This window comes from Conger conger, chromosome 9 (genome assembly GCF_963514075.1).
Source record: "Conger conger chromosome 9, fConCon1.1, whole genome shotgun sequence".
Taxonomy (NCBI): domain Eukaryota; kingdom Metazoa; phylum Chordata; class Actinopteri; order Anguilliformes; family Congridae; genus Conger; species Conger conger.
In genome coordinates, this window is record NC_083768.1 from 47,108,776 (window position 1) to 47,129,777 (window position 21,002).

General features: G+C 40.2%; 1 protein-coding gene across 1 annotated transcript in view; it reads right to left on the reverse strand.

The window, feature by feature from the left end:
• Positions 1–217: 217 nt before the first annotated feature.
• Positions 218–21,002, reverse strand: part of sdc2 (syndecan 2) — a 53,989-nt gene continuing 33,204 nt past the window's right edge. The window contains exons 2-5 of the mRNA XM_061255494.1: positions 8,685–8,796; positions 4,603–4,751; positions 3,509–3,641; positions 218–2,312 (exon numbers count right to left, since the gene is read on the reverse strand). Of these exons, the coding sequence (XP_061111478.1) occupies positions 2,149–2,312; positions 3,509–3,641; positions 4,603–4,751; positions 8,685–8,796 (558 nt within the window). The 3' untranslated portion in view covers positions 218–2,148. The remainder of the gene's footprint in view (positions 2,313–3,508; positions 3,642–4,602; positions 4,752–8,684; positions 8,797–21,002) is intronic.

The following is a 21,002-nucleotide window of genomic DNA, read 5'->3' on the forward strand; positions in this document are numbered from 1 at the left end:
TGACGGGAAAGTGACAGTAATGCAAATAACCACGCATTACAACAGTGGTATGCAGAAGAGCATTTCCAAAAGCCTTGCAGGATCACCTCTTCCTCATAGAACACATCACTAGTCGAAGGCACATTGATGAATAAACATCCAACCACTGAGTGGTTGAACATAAACTGTCAAAATGCAAACGGAATTAGCAGCAAGAACTACACAATATACACAGAAATATTAGGCCACAATGTTTATTCAGTAGTGTGTTTCAAATTATAGATACAATACTGTCAGCTTTTTTGTAAGACTAAAAAAGTTACCATACAGTCACCTGTGCTTATCAAGTACCAGCTGTTGTACATAGCTCTTCAAACCCAGACAGGAACAAGCACATTTCCGAATGGTAGGCACTTCAAAGGCTTAAAACATTTGTGAATATATATTTATATATATTTTTTGTTTCATAACTATTAAGCAGTTGGACTCAATAGGCAGGTCTCTAATAAAAACAAAACACTAAAAAAAGAAAACAAAAACTATTTTGAACTGTGGCCATTGGAATATGCAGCAATGGTGAGAATACTGTAAGTCTTTGGGTTTGCTAATGCTTTTCACTAATGTTCTTCATTCAGTACCATGTGAAAAGAGTGTGGGCAGGGGGTTGGGGCATGGTTAAAAGGGAGAGGAGGGAAGTGCAGCAGCCAGCAGAGAGCTCAAATGATGTGAGCCGGTGTATGCAACATCTTTAAAAGGTAGCTTTCTGCCTTTTCCCATTTAAAAAATGAGGAGGGATTTAGAGGTATTTGTAGTGAAATATTTTCAGACTAGGTACATTTTCCCTGGTGGGGGTACCTCCAGTGAAATGTGCTAAAATCTTTTCAGACATTTTGTGGCATGTGGCATTAGCCAAGCCATAGCCCAATTTAAACTCTCTCAGCCTTTGACCAGGCAAGTTATGGACCGAGACCACTGACAAAGACCTGCTGACCTAAAAAAAAAAAAAAAAAAAAAAGAAGAAGAAAAAAAAAAAACCAAGGAAAATGCAACTGGTGCCCTTTGGCCTGACCAATCATTTTGTTTACTGGAACATAATTACACTGCTAGAGGTCAGGTTGCTCCCAGTGAAACATCTGTCCAACTTCAACTACAATAAGACAGCTGAGAAGCGCTTTCAATCTGCTCATCTGCAGACATAGCAAACCAACAACACAGAGGGCAGACGAGTCCTATTTGTATTGGCAGCTCTTGGAGGAGAGGTTAAAAAGAGGAGGTGCAATGCAGCTAACTGAGATGGCCCAATGAGATTCAGGAATAGGGGTGTGGTCTGAGGGGTCTGCACCCTGCCCTCTCACGTATTGAGGAAAAGCCTGAATCATAGAAGCAAGAAAATGTACCGCTTTAAGATGCAAATCTCATTGAGTCATTCCACACGTCGTACCCAGGTGAAGAGATCAGACTTCTACTTTCAGCATTTTCATCTTTAAGATGAGTTATCTTTGTCTGCTGCATTTTGTACTACAACTACATTAAGATAAAACAAAATAATTAAATGGTGAAATGTTCTTCTAATTTTATATGAAAACAAGACAAAACATTGTAATCTGAAGGGGGAAAAATACCATTTACATTAGCTGTTATCTGAGTTAATATAAAGACAGCGCAGCTTCATGAAAACTACAGAAAGGCAATTTTAACATCTGAAAACAGATAAATTAATGTAATACACCTTTAAGATCAACTTCAGACATGCTATGACAAAATGAGAAAGGAAAAGGATACAGAACAATTATATTCAATTATTTCCACTTAAATTTTTTCTTTACAAATACATACTGCTACAGTTAAAAAGTAGTCAGTGACTAAAAAATGCCATCAATTTCCTTTTCTTTATACATTGTTTCTTTCTTTTCACCTTTTAAAATAATACACAAGTGTTTAAATACAATGGGATCTTTCATAAAATAAACCCTGTTGGGTACTGTATTAAAAAATAGAAATTAAAGAAGAGGTCATTACATTACTCTATGCAAAAGCTTTCCTTGATGTAATATTTCCCCAATAATTTCTTTTTTCATTTTACCTTATTTTAACAAGTTTTTCATTGTCAACAGTTCTAGAGTATCTTTCCTTTTATGATTATTTTTCAGAAATTGTGAAGCGGGTGTTTTATGCGTAAAACTCCTTGGTGGGGGCTTTCTGATAGGCTGCTCCAGAGGGCTTTCGCTCCCCAAGGTCATAGCTGCCTTCATCCTTCTTCCTCATGCGATAAACCAGGAGCAGGATGAGGAAGATGGCGAAGAGGAAACCAATCACTCCACCAGCAATAACGGCTGCAACGACAAAATGGGGGAGGGGACATTCTCATTAGGTCATTGGCATTCAGTCTTTGCATACTGTGTGTCTTCAACAAAGTATTTTGAGCTTAGCTTACTCCTGTCTACCGTGAACAAATTAAGCTCTGTGGATTACAGGATTATATTTGGAGACATTGCAATTTAATGTACATTTTTGGAGTTTGAGGAAAGAAAAGCAAGGGACCTGTTGAGGTCTGTTTTATCAGGTTGAGCTGCTGCCTACATTTAAAATCTGGATGGACATATACTACTCCGGGAAAGTGGAAACATACTTGCATAGTTACGCAAGTGATTTTAATGAACCAAGTCTATGTCATCCCGTGAGAAAGAGACCTCACAGATAAGATGGACATGTGCGTGAAAGCCTCCGAGGGTATTTAACCCTATCAAGTCTGCCCCTTTGTGATTGAGTCGTCGGCATCTCAAATTATTGTTGCATTCATATCTATGGAATACAAAGAGCTCCAGCATAATAAAACCATAAAAATACCAGACTGCCAAAAAAGACTCTCCGCTAGTAAGAAAAGCAGTTTAGATGCTTATCAGCCTCTTATTTGCAAAGCAGGGCAATAGAATAATAAGCCTCCCCTCACCACTATCTCGGCTGACCCTCATGCAGGTGCAATGGCGATGGAGAAATACCACAGAGCAAAACAAACATATGATACTGTGGCAAATGGAGCTCGTTTTGTGGGAAGGAGGCAGGGCAATCCGAGGACCACATCTACTGGTTGAGTAGGCACACACCTGGACTACATTACGAATCAGTCCAGGTGCTTATAAATGTTTCCACGGTTGGCGGCTGAGACCGGGGAACCACATCCATGAGCGTTCAAGCCCAGAGCTGACAAACCACAGAGCCCGAGCCTGCTGAAAAGCTTTGCGAGTCGGGTTAATTTGTTTTACATTTGCCACTTTAGTTTATTGTTTTGACAGGTGAAGATTTCTGTTTTATTATACGTTCGAGTGTGGGCTCAGGGGAGTGTCACGGCATGTGACAGATACATTGGGGGGGCTTTACAAAATCATGACAAATATGCTTGAGGTCATCTGGTTTCAAGTGTGTTCTAGATAGGTGTGAGCTGATTACCTCAGCGGGTGAATCAGTGAAGTCATACATTTAAATTGGTTAACACTTCATTTTGTTTCATTTTTCCAGCATCCCCATTTACCTGCCAAGACCTCCGTTCTCTGGAAAAGATTTTCAGAGCGCACTTCAAATGGCTCCACAGCAGAGCGAGGAGGACTGGTGGTGCTTGTGCCCTCATTCCTGCTCCGAGTCTCCTCTGTCAGGGGTACTGGGGCCTGGGTGAGGGGAAAGCAGAGGCGGGTTTTCAGAATCATGGCAATTAGGCTACAAACTGCTTTCAAGCACAGCAGCCCCTCCTGTGTGCAAGTGACCGGGGCGATTGAATAATTACTGCACACACACAGACATGGCTTCAAACATGAATTAAATATGTCATTATGAAAAATATGTAAATCCTGTCAGGATTACTTCCAAGAGTAAATCAGCAACATTCAAAGTGGTCTGTCATGACACCAAACCTAAAAACTATTTCCCTTCAGCTTCCTCACCAACTAATTCTGAATCCACCTCACCCGGCCTAGACCAGAGGTTTTCAATCTTTCTGGGCCGAAGGCACCCCATATATCAAACCAGAACCTTAAGGCACACCAACTAAAAATCATAGTAATCTATTATGAAGAATATAACACACATTATGATTATGTTACTTGTGAGATTTGCCCCATATTGCACACCAGGCTGATAATGGTTATACTGGCTGATTTAAATTAGACAGGCAATCACCATCATTTATCAAAAAATATGTATTGAAATAGATTGGACATTTACTACTCTATATAACATCTGCTGGACTGGAGCATGGGACACTACCACACTCGCTCGAAAAGTCCTGCATGTTTATTCTGAACTTCAGCCTGAAAATCAGCCTTAACTTTTTATATGCCAAACACATGGAATTATCTTAAATGCATCTTCAAGACTGACACTCGCTAACTTTGGACAATTCAAGACCACTTCACTTGTGCAATTCTTTCAACTGAGTATTGTTATCTTTTGATTTGTTTGATTTATCCTTAACAATGAAGGAAACCTGCATGGTTCTCAAGGTATAAATTAAAAATAAAAAAGGTTTTGAAAAATGCATTATTTATCACAGGGCCATTTGTTCCTATGAAGAAGCTCTACAGTTTCTGATAATGGAAAGGGGTTCATGGTTCAGGGTCATCAAGGACTCACGTCTGTCCTGGTGGGTTTTCTAGTTGTGTCTCTGGGTGTGGTCTCCACTGGTGGTGGAAAGTCTTTTGTGGAGTCCTGAGTTGGCTCTGCTTTTGGAGCGATGTACAGCGTGTTCACAGTGGCCATTTCTTCTGGGGTCTCACCAATGCCTGAAATGCATAACAACCACCATCAGAACCTGGCTGAAGACAATCAGTCACAGCTTTAGGGTATACACTCACTTTATTAGGTAGACCTGTAAACCAGCTTGTTAATGCAAATATTGAATCAGTCAATCGTGTGGCAGCAACTAAATGCATAAAAGCATGCAGATGGTTAAGCTGTCTTCCAGACCAAATATCAGAATGGGGAAGAAATTAGATCGACTTAGACCGTGGAATGATTATTGGTGGCAGACAGGGTCGTTTGAGTATCTCAAACTGCTGATCTGCTAATGAGAGAGGTCAGAGAAGAAGAACCCGATTGGTCGAAGCTGACAGGAAAGTGACAGTAATGCAAATAGCCACACATTACAACAGTGGTATGCAGAAGAGCATCTCTGAACACACAACATGTCAAACCTCTAAGTGGATAGGCCACAGCAGCAGCGACTTAAGTCTAATAAATATCTAACAAAGTGCTCACTGAGTGTACATAGCCATCAATAAATTGATGTCATGTTTTCTATTTCAAATCACAGGTATAAGACCACAGGAAGTCCTGCTAAAAACTTCCTTTAGCCACTGCATCACCTTAGAGTTTGAGAGAAGCGAACTAGTAACCTGCTGGGTCGGCAGGACCTTAACACATCACAAAGCTGACAGGAGGTATGATGCTCTGTGGAACAGTCCTAAAAGCAATGTCAGGGGGTGCACCACAGGAAATATCCAATCACAGGGACACCCGCATAGATCGAAAAAGCACTGGCATTTACAGGCCACCCAGGTTACCCTCTATACACAGCCCTGCTGTTTCTACCACTGTTCACTACGTGTGTGTGTATATGTGTGTGTGGTGTGCATGCTCGCCTGTGTGTGTGCATTTATGTGGGTGTGTATGTGTATGTGTCTGTGTGTGTATATGTGTGTGTGTGGTGTGCATGCTTGCCTGTGTGTGTGCATTTATGTGTGTGTGTGTGTGTGTGTATGTGTCTGTGTGTGTATATGTGTGTGTGTGGTGTGCATGCTTGCCTGTGTGTGTGCATTTGTGTGTGTGTGTGTGTGTGTGATATTCTGCTCCCTTAACAGCAGTACATACTCCCAAGGCACTCAGCTTGGCTGAAGCTGAAAGCCTATTCTTATTGTCAAATGAAAGGGGCTTTCAATGCTCTCTGTGGACCAGAGACAGAATAATATCCAGGGCTCTAACAGGAGTCTGCCCTGTTATCATCACAGTCATTTGATTATTCATATTAATTTGGCTGTTAAGTTAAAAGGATTAGACGCTTCTACTTCAAGGTCTCATCTGTATGCACCTGTATTTTGTGCTCGCCAAGTCATTCTGGACCGTTAGAAAAATGACCAAGGTGCTAGCTCGCCAAGTCATTCTGTACAGTGAGATAAGCAGCTGAGGTACATCATGGCTGATCATTAATAATGGAATGTTGCTATATTTAGTCTGCTGGGTGGCACACATTGGCGTGGGCTCAGTGCATTTAACCACATGCAAGATATTCCGAGCAGGCCACCGCAACCATGTCGTGGTTGCACGGCTGCCAATTCACTCTGCTCATTTTAAAGACCTTGCCGAAATTAAATGTTTTAAAGCGGATACTACGGAGGATAATAGATAAATAAAAGACAAATAATATAATATAATAACGTGAAATGGTCTGTTTTTGTGTAAAAATCTGATGTATTATCAATGTTTTATTGCCTTATAAAACCAAAGAAAATCTGCAAAAAGATTTATTTTAACTACACAATGTATCCAGGGCGGTAATGCGAAATAAAAAGGTGGGTAAACCCCAGCTCAATCAAAGTACCCGATTTCAAATCAAAACAAAGTCTGTTCTTTATATAGGCTACATAAACTACTTATGCGGCACATAGGACTGGAATAAATATGAGCGGAGCCAGTGAAAGATGTGGTGCAGCATCCTAGGTGCTGGATACACACTGGAGCTGTGTTGCATGCGGAGTAAAATGGGGGTAAGCAGAATGTCAGGGCCAGGGAAGACTAAAGCCTGGGGAAACTGGCTGTTGTTGTAAACTATGTCTCGAGTTCCACGTACTATGGAACAGATAAAACAAAAATGGTTTGACATGGATGGAAAGTTATAAAATGATAAGAGGCATTGCTGTCTGGAATTATCCAGAAGCGACAGCACTGTGCCAGTCCCCAGGAAGCTGAGGTCGGAAAGCACTGGAACATGTTCTAGAATTGGACAGGAACATTGTGCAGATGTTATGAGTTCTTGCTCCAGTGTCTTGCACAAACTCGCTTTATACGGTCTACAATCGGAATCGACTCGTGAGCCTCAACAAAGGAATCGGCTTGGCCTTTGAAGATGTCAAGAGCCAAATCTTCTAATAAAGCGATGCATTTAAATGTGATGTAAAGAGAGGTCAGCCATAGCATCGAAGGTCTATTTATAGCTAACCTAAACCTGAACACTATCTGCTAAAAAACAAGAGATGTTAGTATACTCGCTCATACGTATCCTGAGTTTGTGATTTAACAAACCTCACAAACCTTATGCAAGGTCCTGGAAACGAATGGGAGTGAATTGGGAGACGGACAACCAGGAGGAACACCATGCCGTTAATGGTCAGCAGGTACAGTGGATGTTGCTAGTATTCATGCTTTGCAAATACGATGCGATAAGCTCAACAAAATCATGTATTTATTTTAGTTACATAAGAGTGGAATATCACTTTAAGGGGAAAGCAAAAACAAACAAACAAAAAGCTCATACAAAGACATGGTTCTCATTTTGCCACCTACTGTGAACAATTTGCAACACGGATGCAGCCATTTGCCTGTGATCAGTTTCATTCATGACTGGATCCCATTAAGAAGAATAAAAATAAAACAGAACAAAGAACAGCAGTTGCTTGGAGCACATTTGTTGCTTCATCATCAATGCTATATTGATCCTTAGATATGCATAAAGCTACATTACCGAAAATTACAGCAGCAGACAGTCAGGATACATCTGCTGATTTCCATAACTGATTTCAGGCCTTTAAATGCTTGAAGGAAGTTATTTGCAGACTTGAGTTTGAATGATTGTTTGATCTTTGTGGGGGGCGGGGGGCTGATGACCAAAATTATTGACCCTACCAGTATTGGCCAATCCCGTTCCATGGTGCCTGGTTTCAAGAATACTGGCATGCTTTAGTTGAGAGTTTGTGTGGATATGCACTCAGGTAAAAAGAGGTTCTCGATGAAACCATGCACAAGGTCTAAGTATGAGTAACCTTGGCATTATATTTGGAAAGAAACACTGCTGATGAGTTTTTCAAATGTATTTTTCAGTACTTTGAGTGCCAGAAAAACTTGGTCCCATTGAGGTCTGTTGTATCTGGGTGAGCTTCAGCAGATATCTACTTGTCAAATCTCAGCGAAAGTATCTGGAAGGATAAATAGTGCTCTGGGTATGTAAACATTGCTTCATTTCATTTTTGGGTGAACAAAGTTCAAAACTGGTTCAGAAAACCACTGTGAAACAATGACTTGAAAGCTTTATGGATGAAATGAGGAATAATCTTGAGCCAACATTATCCAACAAACAATTGGACTCTTTGCAAGGCACATTTTTTGCACAGAAGCAGTTGTGAACTATAGGCATCAAGTACTGAAAGGCAGGCCCATCAGAGGAGAATTGTATATTAATATGACTTACAGGCAGCCAGGTTTTGGGGCCTAAGAACAGTGATTCATGAACAATATTCAGCTTCTGGGTAATGTAAAATGAAATGAAACCCACAACCAATGTAGCAAGATGCCAAATTTCATTATATACAAAAGTTGGCAGAGGTGGCCAATGAAGAAAATAAATAAATCAAAAAACAGAAATATGAACATGCCCCACAACCATAATATTGTGCCTAGCTGTCTGTGCATCTCAATGAGCAAAAAAAAAAGTAGTCCAATCTCACCTGAACCAGATCCCGAATTGAAATCATCATCATCTACAGGATAATCTCCTGACTGCTGGTCATCCAGGTACAGGTCGTCCCCGGGAGTTGGAGACTGTGCCGTCACAAATTTCTATAAGGAAGGGAAGGAGAGAGGAGACGGTTTAGCAACAGTCATTTCACAGCTTCTGTAGTGATGTAGTGCACTAATACGTCCTTAATTCAATGCTATACAGGCTCCCCATATCCAGCATTCAATTCAAACCTCTCATCACTACATACATGTACAAAGCACTAACTGGACATGCCCCTTTCTACCTTTCTGAACTCCGTCATCCCTACACCCCACCCCGCTCACTTAGATCCTCTAGCATTGGTCTACTCACACTCACACGTCTGTCCACCATGGGAGCTAGATCATTTAGTGCCGCTGCCCCCAAACTTTGGAACACCTTGCCCCAACACCTCCATGAATGTACTAGTTTCTCCTCCAGTACAAACTCCACACACACCTCTCCCTCCAGCATCACCATATTCACACACTTTCCTAACACTCCCATCACAACTTTCACCGTTCTGTGATTCCATTTAATTTGAGTGCCTGTATATACCTGCATTTTATTCTCAGTTTTGTGATTTTTCTCTGTTTATGTATGCATTTTACCAGTTTTTCCATTTTTGTAAAGCTACCTTGTGTCTGAGAAAGGTGCTATAAAAGATTTCATTATCAACATCATTATCATTATTATAATAAAATGGGTCTGTAATTCCTACACAAATCACCTAGCATGGCTGTAAATACCCTCAAATTAAAGGTGACAGTCTGCACATGAACCTCATAATCATGGTTTCATTCAAAATCCAATGTGCTAAAGTACAGTCAAAAGAAGAGAAATTGTCCCACTGTCCAAATACCTGTGGACTGCACTGTTTCTATGGCAGATGTGAAAAAACATTGCATGTGCTCATATCTTAATATGTTTTTCATCAAATCATATTAATTTCATACAGTATACTGAACATGGCCCCACCCAGTCCCTGCCTGCTGTTGTTAGGAAGTTTGATTGGCAGGGGGACAAAGGGGTGCGTCTATCTGTTCAGCTTACAATAAAGGTCCTGTATCTGCCTTAGGGGAGAAGCTGGAACTCAGAATGGAGTTGGGAGGGGTCTGAAATATCCATGGCTTTTCTGATGATTGTTTGCTCATAGATAGTTTGTAAGGACCTTCCTCACCGACAACCTTCATGGCTGTCTGAACAAGCCTGAATTTAGCTATTTGGGAGTTACGTAAGTCCATCAAATTACAAAACCAGACTACGGTGCCACAGCATATGCTGCCGATTGATCCCTATTCAGAAAGGGTTGTTAAGAACATTATCTCTGTTGTTTCTGGAACATTCCTTCAGAAATCAAACACTTTCTGACCTCACCGTTTTAGATTTCAACGATACATGTTTATGTTAACCAATATGAGAGTGTTAGAATGTGATTTGATTAACCAAAATGTCCAACCATTTATTAGGAGATCATATTTCTTAAAAAATTTAAATAACAGCATGGTTCACTTACTTGAAAAGCTTACAAAAAGGGTTATCCACAATTTGAATACTTTTGGTCCAAAATAAATACATATACACATTTGGTGATTTTGTGTTCTTAAAGGCATAATGTAATTTATATAAATACATTTCCTTTTTGATACCTTTTATCATTGGCACTTTTTAGACAGTAGTTGATCTGCAATGCCTAGTTTAAAAGTTTTATCAAAGTTCTGTGTGACAGGCAAGCTGCATGGATTCGGAAGGCTTTTGTTTACATGACAGGTTGGGACCATTGTTGTTCCTACCAAAGAAAAAATACAAATTAAGGGAAAATTGGTGAATGCACCAAGTTCTGTTAAAATCATTTGTTTCAAAAGATTTAAGTGATTTAAAAACAAATCTGTTCCTACAAGTGGTTATTGCAAGAGGCCCATTGTTTTGTAAATGTTTTACTCTTGTGCTCAAATACACTGGCAGAGTCAATTCTGAGGCTGTTCTGTAAATAGTTAGTTTGCTCTCTTGCTGATCAGCTGTGCCAGTCTATGCCTTTCACCCTGTGACTTCTATATGTATTGACTTTTTTCTTCAAATGTTCTGGGAGTTTTGGGGCATTTTGGGCTGACTTTCCACCTAATTTTCCCGCAAAATTCCAAACAATAACAAAAAATCCACCTGATTTTAATTTGATTTACATTTTAAGTAGCCCCTGAATGACAGACATGACAGACACTTCTATGTAAAGATGAAAGTCTTCGACTTCACAAATCACTATGTAAAATGGTTCAGAAGTTATAATGCTTCTGTGTTGGGTCTGATCGGCCATTTTCAGGTTAAGCCCCACGCAATTTAAATTACAGATACAGATGCATATAATATAGTTGGTTGAATGGATACAGATACAGATAATGCCGTACTCGCTCACCCCTACTAACAACAAAGCCTGACCTGACATGGCTTGTTGTTTATTGGTCTATTTGATAGCGAGCACAACCGCGATTGGTGTTAAATTAGCTAGGGAGGAGATTGGAAACACTGTGCAGTATAGTTCTCTTTACAGTAAGATGCATAAGACTCAATGTTGTCGGTATGGACCAATGCATAATGGTAAGCTTTGATTATTGCTTGTTTAACATAAATGGCAATTATCCATCCATCATCTTAACCCACTTATCCTGAACAGGGTCGCAGGGGGGCTGGAGCCTATCCCAGCATAGATTGGGCGAAAGGCAGGAATACACCAGTCCATCGCAGGGCACACACACCATTCATTCACAAACTCATACCCACGGGCAATTTAGACTCTCCAATCAGCCTAACCTGCATGTCTTTGGACTGTGGGAGGAAACCGGAGTACCCGAGGAAACCCACACAGACACGGGAAGAACATGCAAACTCCACACAGAGACGCCCCGGCCGACAGGGATTCGAACCCAGGACCTTCTTGCTGTGAGGCGACAGTGCTACCCACTGCACCATCCGTGCCGCCACAAATGCCACAAACGTTATCTCGAGGAGAGAAATTGTTGCAAAATATTGTATTAATTGTCAAACACAGTTTATAAATGCAGTCTATCCATAATTTATGCCAGCTGTAGCTATTGTTTGAATTACTGTCACCTGATTAAAAAGAAAAGATTTTGCGTCAATTTGCATCATGCCATTCTTCTCATTACAGACAGGTGCAAGAAAAAGAAGGAAACACAGTAACCCAGGGACCACAGACTGGTATGAGAACAGTCACAAACAATTAAAAACAAAAATAAATACAGGAATTAAAATTATAAAGAAGAAAGAAAACAGTGAACAATAAATACAATGTAGCCTATGCATTTTTCCTGCATGTGGGATTTATATCAAAGACAAACTGAACAGCATACAACCTACCAAAATGGTTAATTGGATTTTGAATAGGCTGATCATGCACGCATTGCAGGCGAAAGCCCCAAAATGAACAATACGCCATAGACTAGGCTGTGACTTGAGACTTTGACCTGGGTTAAGCAGGCGGGTGGCGAAAGGGCAAAATGCGGACCTGTCTGACCGGAAAATTGCAATAAGCTTCACCAAAATATCAATGCACTGTTTGACTGACACATCCCAAGCAGCAGCTCTCCGACCACTTTGTCACACAGTGAGATGCTAAATTACTAGAGGTGCCTGAAGCTTCACAAAAATAAGAAATATTGGCAGTATGCCAGCTCAAAACACACCAGGCACCGGCCTGAAATAGGGCCCTTTATGTGGAAATGCAGGGATTGGGACTGGTGCTGAACAATTTGGGAAAATAATCTAATTGCGATTTTTCAGACCAACATTGCATTTGTGAATCGATTTGTGGTTTTTCCCTTTTGTATTCGCAGTTCATAAGTTCATGAGAAACCAAAGGTTCACAATAAAAATCACTTGATAACTTGAAGCGTAATGAAAACATTTTAGCAAGTTCATGAGTAGTAGAGAGCAGACATTTACAAATGATTCTGAGAAGTGTGAAGTCTGTGCGTAAAAGCGGTTCTTTCATGAGGCCCATTGTGCTTTGATAAACAAAAGGGAGCTCTCTCTTTAACAGCAACTCAAGAACTAGTTATGATGCCTCACACACAGCAGACTCTAATGGGTTTTTTCGAAGAAGACGAATCACCTCAGTCCATTATTGAGTTCACCTGTCCAGTTTAATGGGGAACAGGTGGGTCAATGATGCATTTCTTGCGGTGTCCCAAATTTACCCCTCTTTCCTGCCCACTCCCCACCCCCCATCACCCCCATCTGGTCAAGTCCTGAGCTCAGAGCATGCTGATTGGGTGATCAGACTATTACATCTCTGGTCTCAAATGGAGACAGACTGGCCTACACGCCATCGCATCCCGAGACCCTCCAAAAACCCCCTCCCTCATTTTAATCTCTGCCCCCCTCTGTTCTGCAGCAGCCTGGTGCCACCTCTTCGAGTGGTCAAATAGCCAGTCAGGACCCATGGAAACCACTATTCAGTCCGTAAACTCACCCTAGTGCGTGATGTTGTTTCCATACAGATTGCGCTTTTGAAAATGCACACAAAAGAAGCAACAATAAATCATTTGTATGTGTGTGTGTGTGTGTGTGTGTGTGTGTGTATGTGTGTGTGTGTGTGTGTGTTGATGCGTGTATGCGTGCATGTGTGAACGCTTTTTTTCGTAACTTTGTTTTTCTCCCATTGATGAGCCCTGCGGATACACCCTGACACTAAACCTACATTCAATTTTGCAACCCTTGCTCCAGCAGAAGAAAGAGAGGTAGACGAGGGGGGTCTCTGGAAGCCAAATGAAAGCAGCATTCTCTTCAAAGAGAGCAGAGCGCACACACTGACAATGAGCCAGGTCTGTGGTCCCCACCGCAGTGAAAGGGAGAGCTGATAAAAGCAGAACAAAAACCAGCGTGGCTCAAAAGGCGCACTGACTTCCCAAATAAAGGCCTTCCCAGTTCCACTTCTGTGATCAAAGAAGGAATTTGTTCAAAGCAACTTTATTTTAACCTTTGTTGCTGTGACGCTTAAGAAATGGCTCATAATGCAATTATGTAACAATACATGAATTAATACATCAATAAATTAATTTACATGAGGTAAATGGACATTCACAAGGCAAGCAAGAAAGTGACAATGCTAGTAAAGCAGGACATCATGAGGATGAAAAATCTGAATAAATGCATCAGAGGCATAACTAAAACAATAGGTGTGTCAAAATCATCTGTTTCATACATTGTTCAGAAGCAAGAATGCGCTGATCAGCTCAGCAATAGCAAAGACCTGGGCCATGGAAGACCACTCTAGTGGATGACCGAAGAGTACTAATTGAGTACTAAAGAGCACTAAAAGAGCATCTCTGAACACTTCAAACCTTAAGTGTATAGGCTACAGCAGCAGAAGTCTTAAGACGTCTAAAAAATAAGTCTAATAAATCCCTAATAAAGTGCTCACTGAGTGTATTACATTTTGTGATATAAGTGCAAGGATACAATACTCTTATTGTAATTAAGCCAAATTTTAAAAAGGTACCACCAATAATATGTGTTCCACAATTTTTCTCACACAACCCACCCCAACTTGTGCATCTCAGTGATTTACCTCTTTGTGTGGACTTTAGTCAAGGACACAGTCAGTACACACAGTGAAATTGCAGTGAATTTCAACATAATGTTTATCACAACATGGAATTTAAACCATTGCAAAATAACATTATTCCTGAAAAGCAGGCTCTAGTACAGGGAAATCAACTAATTAAGTCAGCATGCTTAGGGCCCGTGTCACAGACAGAGATTAAGTTCAGTCCATTCAAAATTGAATTTAGTCTAATACTAGGCTTAATCTTTGTCTGTGAAACTGCCCCTTAAAATGTCACGAGTCATTCTTTAGTCAGTGAGAATACATTTTTGGTTTTGTTTAATTCCCCACAATTTCAAATAGAATTCACAGATTGAGTCAGAACAGAAACCAAGTAAAATACTTTCCTTTCATGCTCACTTACAGACTGCATGTCATGGGAAATCTGAATGATTTAATGCTGAAAGGAGACATGGCTTTAGGACATAGCAAGTCAGTTCTGGAGTATTTCATACGAGTCTGGTTGCTGTTCCATCTAAACACATAATGGTGTGCAGGCTGAATTATGGTGGACAGCACTATGACATACGGAAAATATCCTCCCAGGACTGTTATCCCCTACAAGATAAACATTGTTTACTACATCTATGGGAACACTTTAGCTGGAAGATGAGATACTCAGTTACATTAGCTGCTTAGGATTTGAGAAGCAGGGACTCTACCCCTAAACCTGTGTGTACTGTAGCTTATTTCAGCTCTCACTACCCGAGAGGCCTATGTCTGTACTAAATAATATCAATTTGTCATTCTTTACAAAAACATACATCTTATTCTTCTGCATTAGCCACATTTCCCCTAGCCTGCCATGATTTTAGATTAGCCATATCTGAGGCAATCAATCAATCAATGTACAACATAGTACTTGCAAATAGACCCAAGTCAGAAGTGATTAAGAATAGTTCAGATGGATTTCTAGGTTTCTAGCCAGTATTTGCATGGGGTCAGCACTCACTGCAGTAGTTTGTTGTGGTCTAAACCAAGATGTGGGTTATTGAGACAAATTCAGAGAGTGCCCTCTCATTTCTTAAAACAAAAACGTAAATTGTAAATGGTAAATGGGCTGCATTTTTATAGCACTTTCATACAAAGGGCTTTAAAATTGATGCTTCTCATTCACCCACTCAAACACACTCAAGGTACCAATCAGCTCGTCAGGAGCAAGTGAGGGTTGGGTGTCTTACTCAGACATACTTCACCACACCCAGGGCAGGGGATCAAACTGGCAACCTTTCGACTGAACTCAGCATCTTTCATTTTGTCTGCTCCTGCTTTAAACAAATAACTTATCTGTTTTCTGCCATCCATATAGAGCACAATGTTCGAATACTTTTAAGACAGAAATTGCATCTCCTCGTTGGTCTAGAAATTAGGGTTTTGTGCTTGGTGCAACATTTTTTACTGAATACGATGTTTGCATGCTTTTAATTTTTTGGATCATAAGTGACATATACAATCTTATTTGGATTTTGCATATTTGGAATAAGAGCTTAACACGGTTCTGTTTTTTGGAATAAGGAGGTCACTGAAATCAAAGTTTAGAATACTTTAGGCCTACAGACAGCCTGGCAGAAGAAAGACTGAAAATGGGGTTTTGCAGCCTATAGCCTAGGCCTTCAACTTTATTGCCTTGGGCAGTAAACATTCTGTAATGATCTCAACTAGTCTTACTTCTAGGCAAAAGATTGGATAAATTGCCCCATTGTTGTGCCAGGACAAATGAGCAGGATATTGCCTAACTTGAGAAGCGGCCTAGAGCAACTGTCAGAATAGAGGCTTGATCTGTAACAAGAGTTAGCATTTATGTTCTTTTACCAAGAAATATAGGCTCCCATATTTCCTATCTGTCTATATTTGATGAGCACGTAATCAGCAGGGGACTGAGTCTTCATTGATTCATGAAAGAAACAGAGTGGGAGAGATTGATGGGGGAGGGAGACAGAAGAACAGAGATTACTGCTGGAACAGGCAGTCTTCTGCCTGCAGGTCACTTTATTAAAAGCTTGTCAAACCACAACTCCTTTCCTGACAGCATCACAAAGGAAAAAGGGGAAAAAAACAGAGGGATCATTCAATGCTGTTTTCAATTAGCTGCAGGATACATTATTTTGAGAGGGTCAGAGGAGGAAGAGAACGTGGGATGATGGGGGGTGGGATTCTAGGCACCGTCGAACCATGTCAAAGCTTCTATATATAATTTATTTCCTCCCCCTACCCCCACTACTCTCTGCCCACTCCACGTTCACTCTTTGCACAGTAAATATTAACTCAGCTTCAGGGTCTGGGAGGCACTGGGGCTGTCTCTGATCTGAGCACACACAGACACACAGTGAAATGCAAAAGTATTGGGACAGTGCTAAATTTGTTTTGTTATTTTGGCTCTGTACATCCAGAACGTTGGATTTGAAATAAAACGATAAATGTGAGGTTAAATTTCAGGCTGTCATCTTAAATTTGTTGGGGTTCACACCTCCATATCGAGTGATACAGTTAGGAATTACTGCTGTTTTTATACACAGTCCCCCCCATTTCAGTGGTGGAGATAAAGATTGTGCAGGCAGTGCAGCTGCACTAGGACCTGTGGTCTGAGTGGGTCCCGTGTACCAATCTCGAAGAGCTACATCATTTTTTCTCAGGCCCTTACATTTAAGACACTCATTAAGCATCAGAGAAAACGTACTTCAACAGCATGTTCAAAGAGCCATCTGTTTTATATATCCTTAAATAAGAAAACTAATCCCTGCCATGGTTATTACACTGATGTAGAATAGTCTGTTATTGTGTCCAACTTAGCCCATTCTACAGAAAACATTAAAATAAATGATTTGGTCAAATAGCACGGTAAAGTGAGTATATTTATATAATTTATATTTATATGGAAATATGTATTTTTTAATTTGATGTAAAAATGATGAGATCAGAGCTACAAAATGAGGTACCCTGACAGGCTGCAATCAAGCACACACACACACATACACAAATACACACATACACACACAGCTCCAAGACAGGAAAATGGTGGGAGTCACACAAAGGAGAACAGCCAGCTCCTCTATTTTTAGGCCTTTTCTTGCCTTGGTTTTCATCCCCCTCACACCACTTTCTTGAGAGTGCCTCAGATCACACCGATAACTGACAGGGATTTGGATCTACATAACAGAACTGGTTGTGCCTGGAGCGAAACTGCTTTCACCACATGCAGATATGTCAGGTACAAAGGAAGCTGCAGATGTAGTCAATCTGTCAGCGACTAACCTGAGATTCAACAAAGGTACCCATGTGAATGCCACAGCATCCAAATGTATAGTTATGAGCACGGAGAGCAAGCCAGACAAACACCCCTTTCTGCAAGCCAACAACAATTAGTACTGATAACCTACAGATTTATTTTCAGCACAACCCTCTGATCTTGGTGAGACCATTAGCACAACAAATTTGCCACGGCTATAAGAGTGAACAATTACAAAATAAATACACAGAAGGGCAACACATACATGCTCTATACTGACTAAGAAAAACAGAGCACTTCATCTTTCAAGAAAAGGGTAGCAGATGTGTTGGGAGGCTTTTATGAACATATTGCAATTAAAACTTAATTTATAAGGCCATTTACATACAAAGATAAATATTTCCATGCATTGTATCTTCTTGAATAATTGACCAGTTTCAACTCTGAGACCAGCCACAGATAGACCATAGCACATAGCTATTTTTATCTAATGGGGGTATACCAGCCCCCTTGCAATTACTGACCTCACTGGTGCTCTCTTTTTACTCTTAATAATGTTTCAGACTGTTTATTTTGGTAGGCCTATTGTTTGGCCTATGTCTCTGACAGTTTTTTTTTTCTCAGCCTGATAATGGCTTCCTTGACTGTCTTTGGCACACCACTGTTCTTCATGTTGACAAAGACCAATGATATACTCAAAGGCAATGAATAGCCTAGAATCAAGACGAGACGCTGACAGCTTTCTTATCCCTGCACTAAGTAAGTGATTGAATACACCCAATTAATCAGAAACAGCTGAGAAGCCAACTGTCAACTGGACTATGCGGTTTAAATCATAAACAGAACTTTAGGCTCATTCCAATCGCTTATTCTTTTGCTCTGTCTTTTTCTTGCTCCTAAACTGTAAATTTTTTTAATGTGTCCGCCACATTCAAACCCGTTAAATGTTCCTTCTAAGAGCTAGAAGTAGAAGTTAAGAACTCCAGAACTTTCCTTTCTTGTGAGGAAACACAAGGGCATCCTTTGGAAGTATTTTTCCAAGTATTTTTTTCCTCAATTTTCCTGTCCTTACTTTGTTTTCTTTCATCTTTTCCTAGCCTCTCCCGATGGGTGGAGCTAGAAGCAATAAAAGAAGAAAGGTAAAGAAAAAAGAGAAGAAAAATATTTTTTCAATAAAGATTGGAAGAGATTTTTTTTCAGTCACCATTCAGTCACTTTCTCCTCCTTTGCTCCTCTCTCCAGGGGTCCATTTCAGGCCCTACTCTCTCTACAGGGACCATATCTCTCCTCTACTCGCATCTCTCCACTGGTTGCTTGTAAGGTTCAGGATAGATTTTAAGCTGCTTCTATGTTTTTAAAGCCCTAAACAGTTTTGCCCCTCCCTACATCTCTGAACTTCTACCTCCTGCTACCTTCTACCTTTTCAGTGGCTGTTTTGAAATATGAGAAGTTCTAACAGCAATAGCGACGGCACTCCAAATATAATATTTTTAAATGTTCTGTTGTTCACATAGCTCTTTATGTTTCTCCACCACGACAAACAACAAACAATAACAGAGAACAACGTGTATTTTCATTTCCACAAAGAACAGTGTACGTTACAAGGTAGCTGTGAAGCTTATGGTGCTCAGAAGCAAGCAACTGTTTCTTGCCAGCAGCTATGTCATTGCTACGTCATGCAACAATCGGAAATCTCCAAGTTGGAGCTACAAGCTTTCGAGTTCCAAAGGAACTCAAACATATTAACAAATTGTTTCTCTCAGTAACAAGTAAGTAACTTACATTTCACAATGATAATAATAGCCTAATGAACTTTGAGAATAGTCGTACAGTAGTCTACCCATTGGATATTAACAATCGTCTTTGAAAAAGTGTTATTTTAGATAAATAAATAACTTAATGTAACCGATAGCATTCTGCATTCTGCCTTCAGCATTAGTCTATGGGCTGGAGATCTCTCCGAGGGGACTACTATTTTATCCCTCTCCTGGGGGATCATCAAGGTCTAATTAATAGTCATCCAGAGATGGCAGAGGCCCGGTTTCTGTAAGGGGTTGATACAAATAAATACAAAACGAAAGCATGTCTTTTGTATTGGAGCAGTAGCCAAGAGGTCTGGAGAATTTACTCCACTGTCCTCTCCATGTCTGATTTCAGCTTAGGTTTGCCCTGTGGAAGTCTCTCCACTTGGGGGAAGGTTTAAATCAGGGCTGTTTAATCTAACAGCATTGTCCTTTTTCCTCTCTGCTTGTAAGAAAGTGCTTAAGAGAGAACGTGCTATTCAAAAGAGAAACCTTGAATATGGCTGCTATACATGTACAACAGCAAAGAAAGAAACTGTACCACTAAAAATGTAGAGCTTTTCAGCGTTCATAATATTGTTCTTGCATATTTTGGCTCAAGGAAGGACATCAAAGAAGTTTCACCTACTAAATTGTTAAATTGTCTTCAAAACTGAAGACCATCTGTGTGTGTGTGTGTGTGTGTGTGCCTGCAAATCACTGTCTTTGGAATATCATTGTGAGCAGGTGCAGAGCTCAACAATCCCAGCAGAACAGGTGACAACCATCTGGCAGGACCAAGAGGGAGCAGCAAACTTGCTATAATGCAAGGGCTTCTTGATTGCCTATGTCACTAATCCGACTTTCGACCAGTGCTGGCTGACAAAGAGACACAATTGTAAGTGACAGCACAGCTGACTGGGTTAAGGCTTCTCTGAACTCTGACAATACAACTTGCAATGTACAAAGTGTAAATAAATTTCACCCTTAGTTATTATAAGGGATCAAGATCTAAACTGGAACTAAACAGATAAATGTATTTACAGCAAATAACTGTTACTCTTTGCTCAGTCTGACAGCAGCATGTGCAAATATATGAATTAGTCATGACCTCATTTTAATAATCTCCCCCAGTTTGCCATGGTATTGTATTTGGAGCAGGACGTAAGGCTACTGTAAGGTTGACATGTACTTTTATCTGTAAATGTTTGTGACCGTAACATTTGTCATAACATTTACCAATATAAATATGAGTTTTATATAATTTGACATCAACTGACATAATCTGTCATGAGATCTTGTGATGTCATGCTGTTATGTTGCGTGCGACAGTGTTATGTCAGTCTTATGGCAAGCTGTTCAAGTAAAGTGTTACTGAAAAATCCTTAAATGGCCTCCATTAGATTTACATTAGCAACATTAGCTTTTGACATTCTTCATTTTACATTTCACTTTTCTCTTATATTCAATACTAGTTCATACTGAAAATCAATGCTATTGGCATTTTTAATTTTGCATAACTACATTCATATAGAGCTCATAAGAATCAAGAGTAATGGCTAACTCAATTACATGAACTCAACACATTCCCTGTATCATATCTCTGCCTCCTTATTCCCTTTATGCAAAGAAAATATTATGGTGCTGGGTATGTTGGGA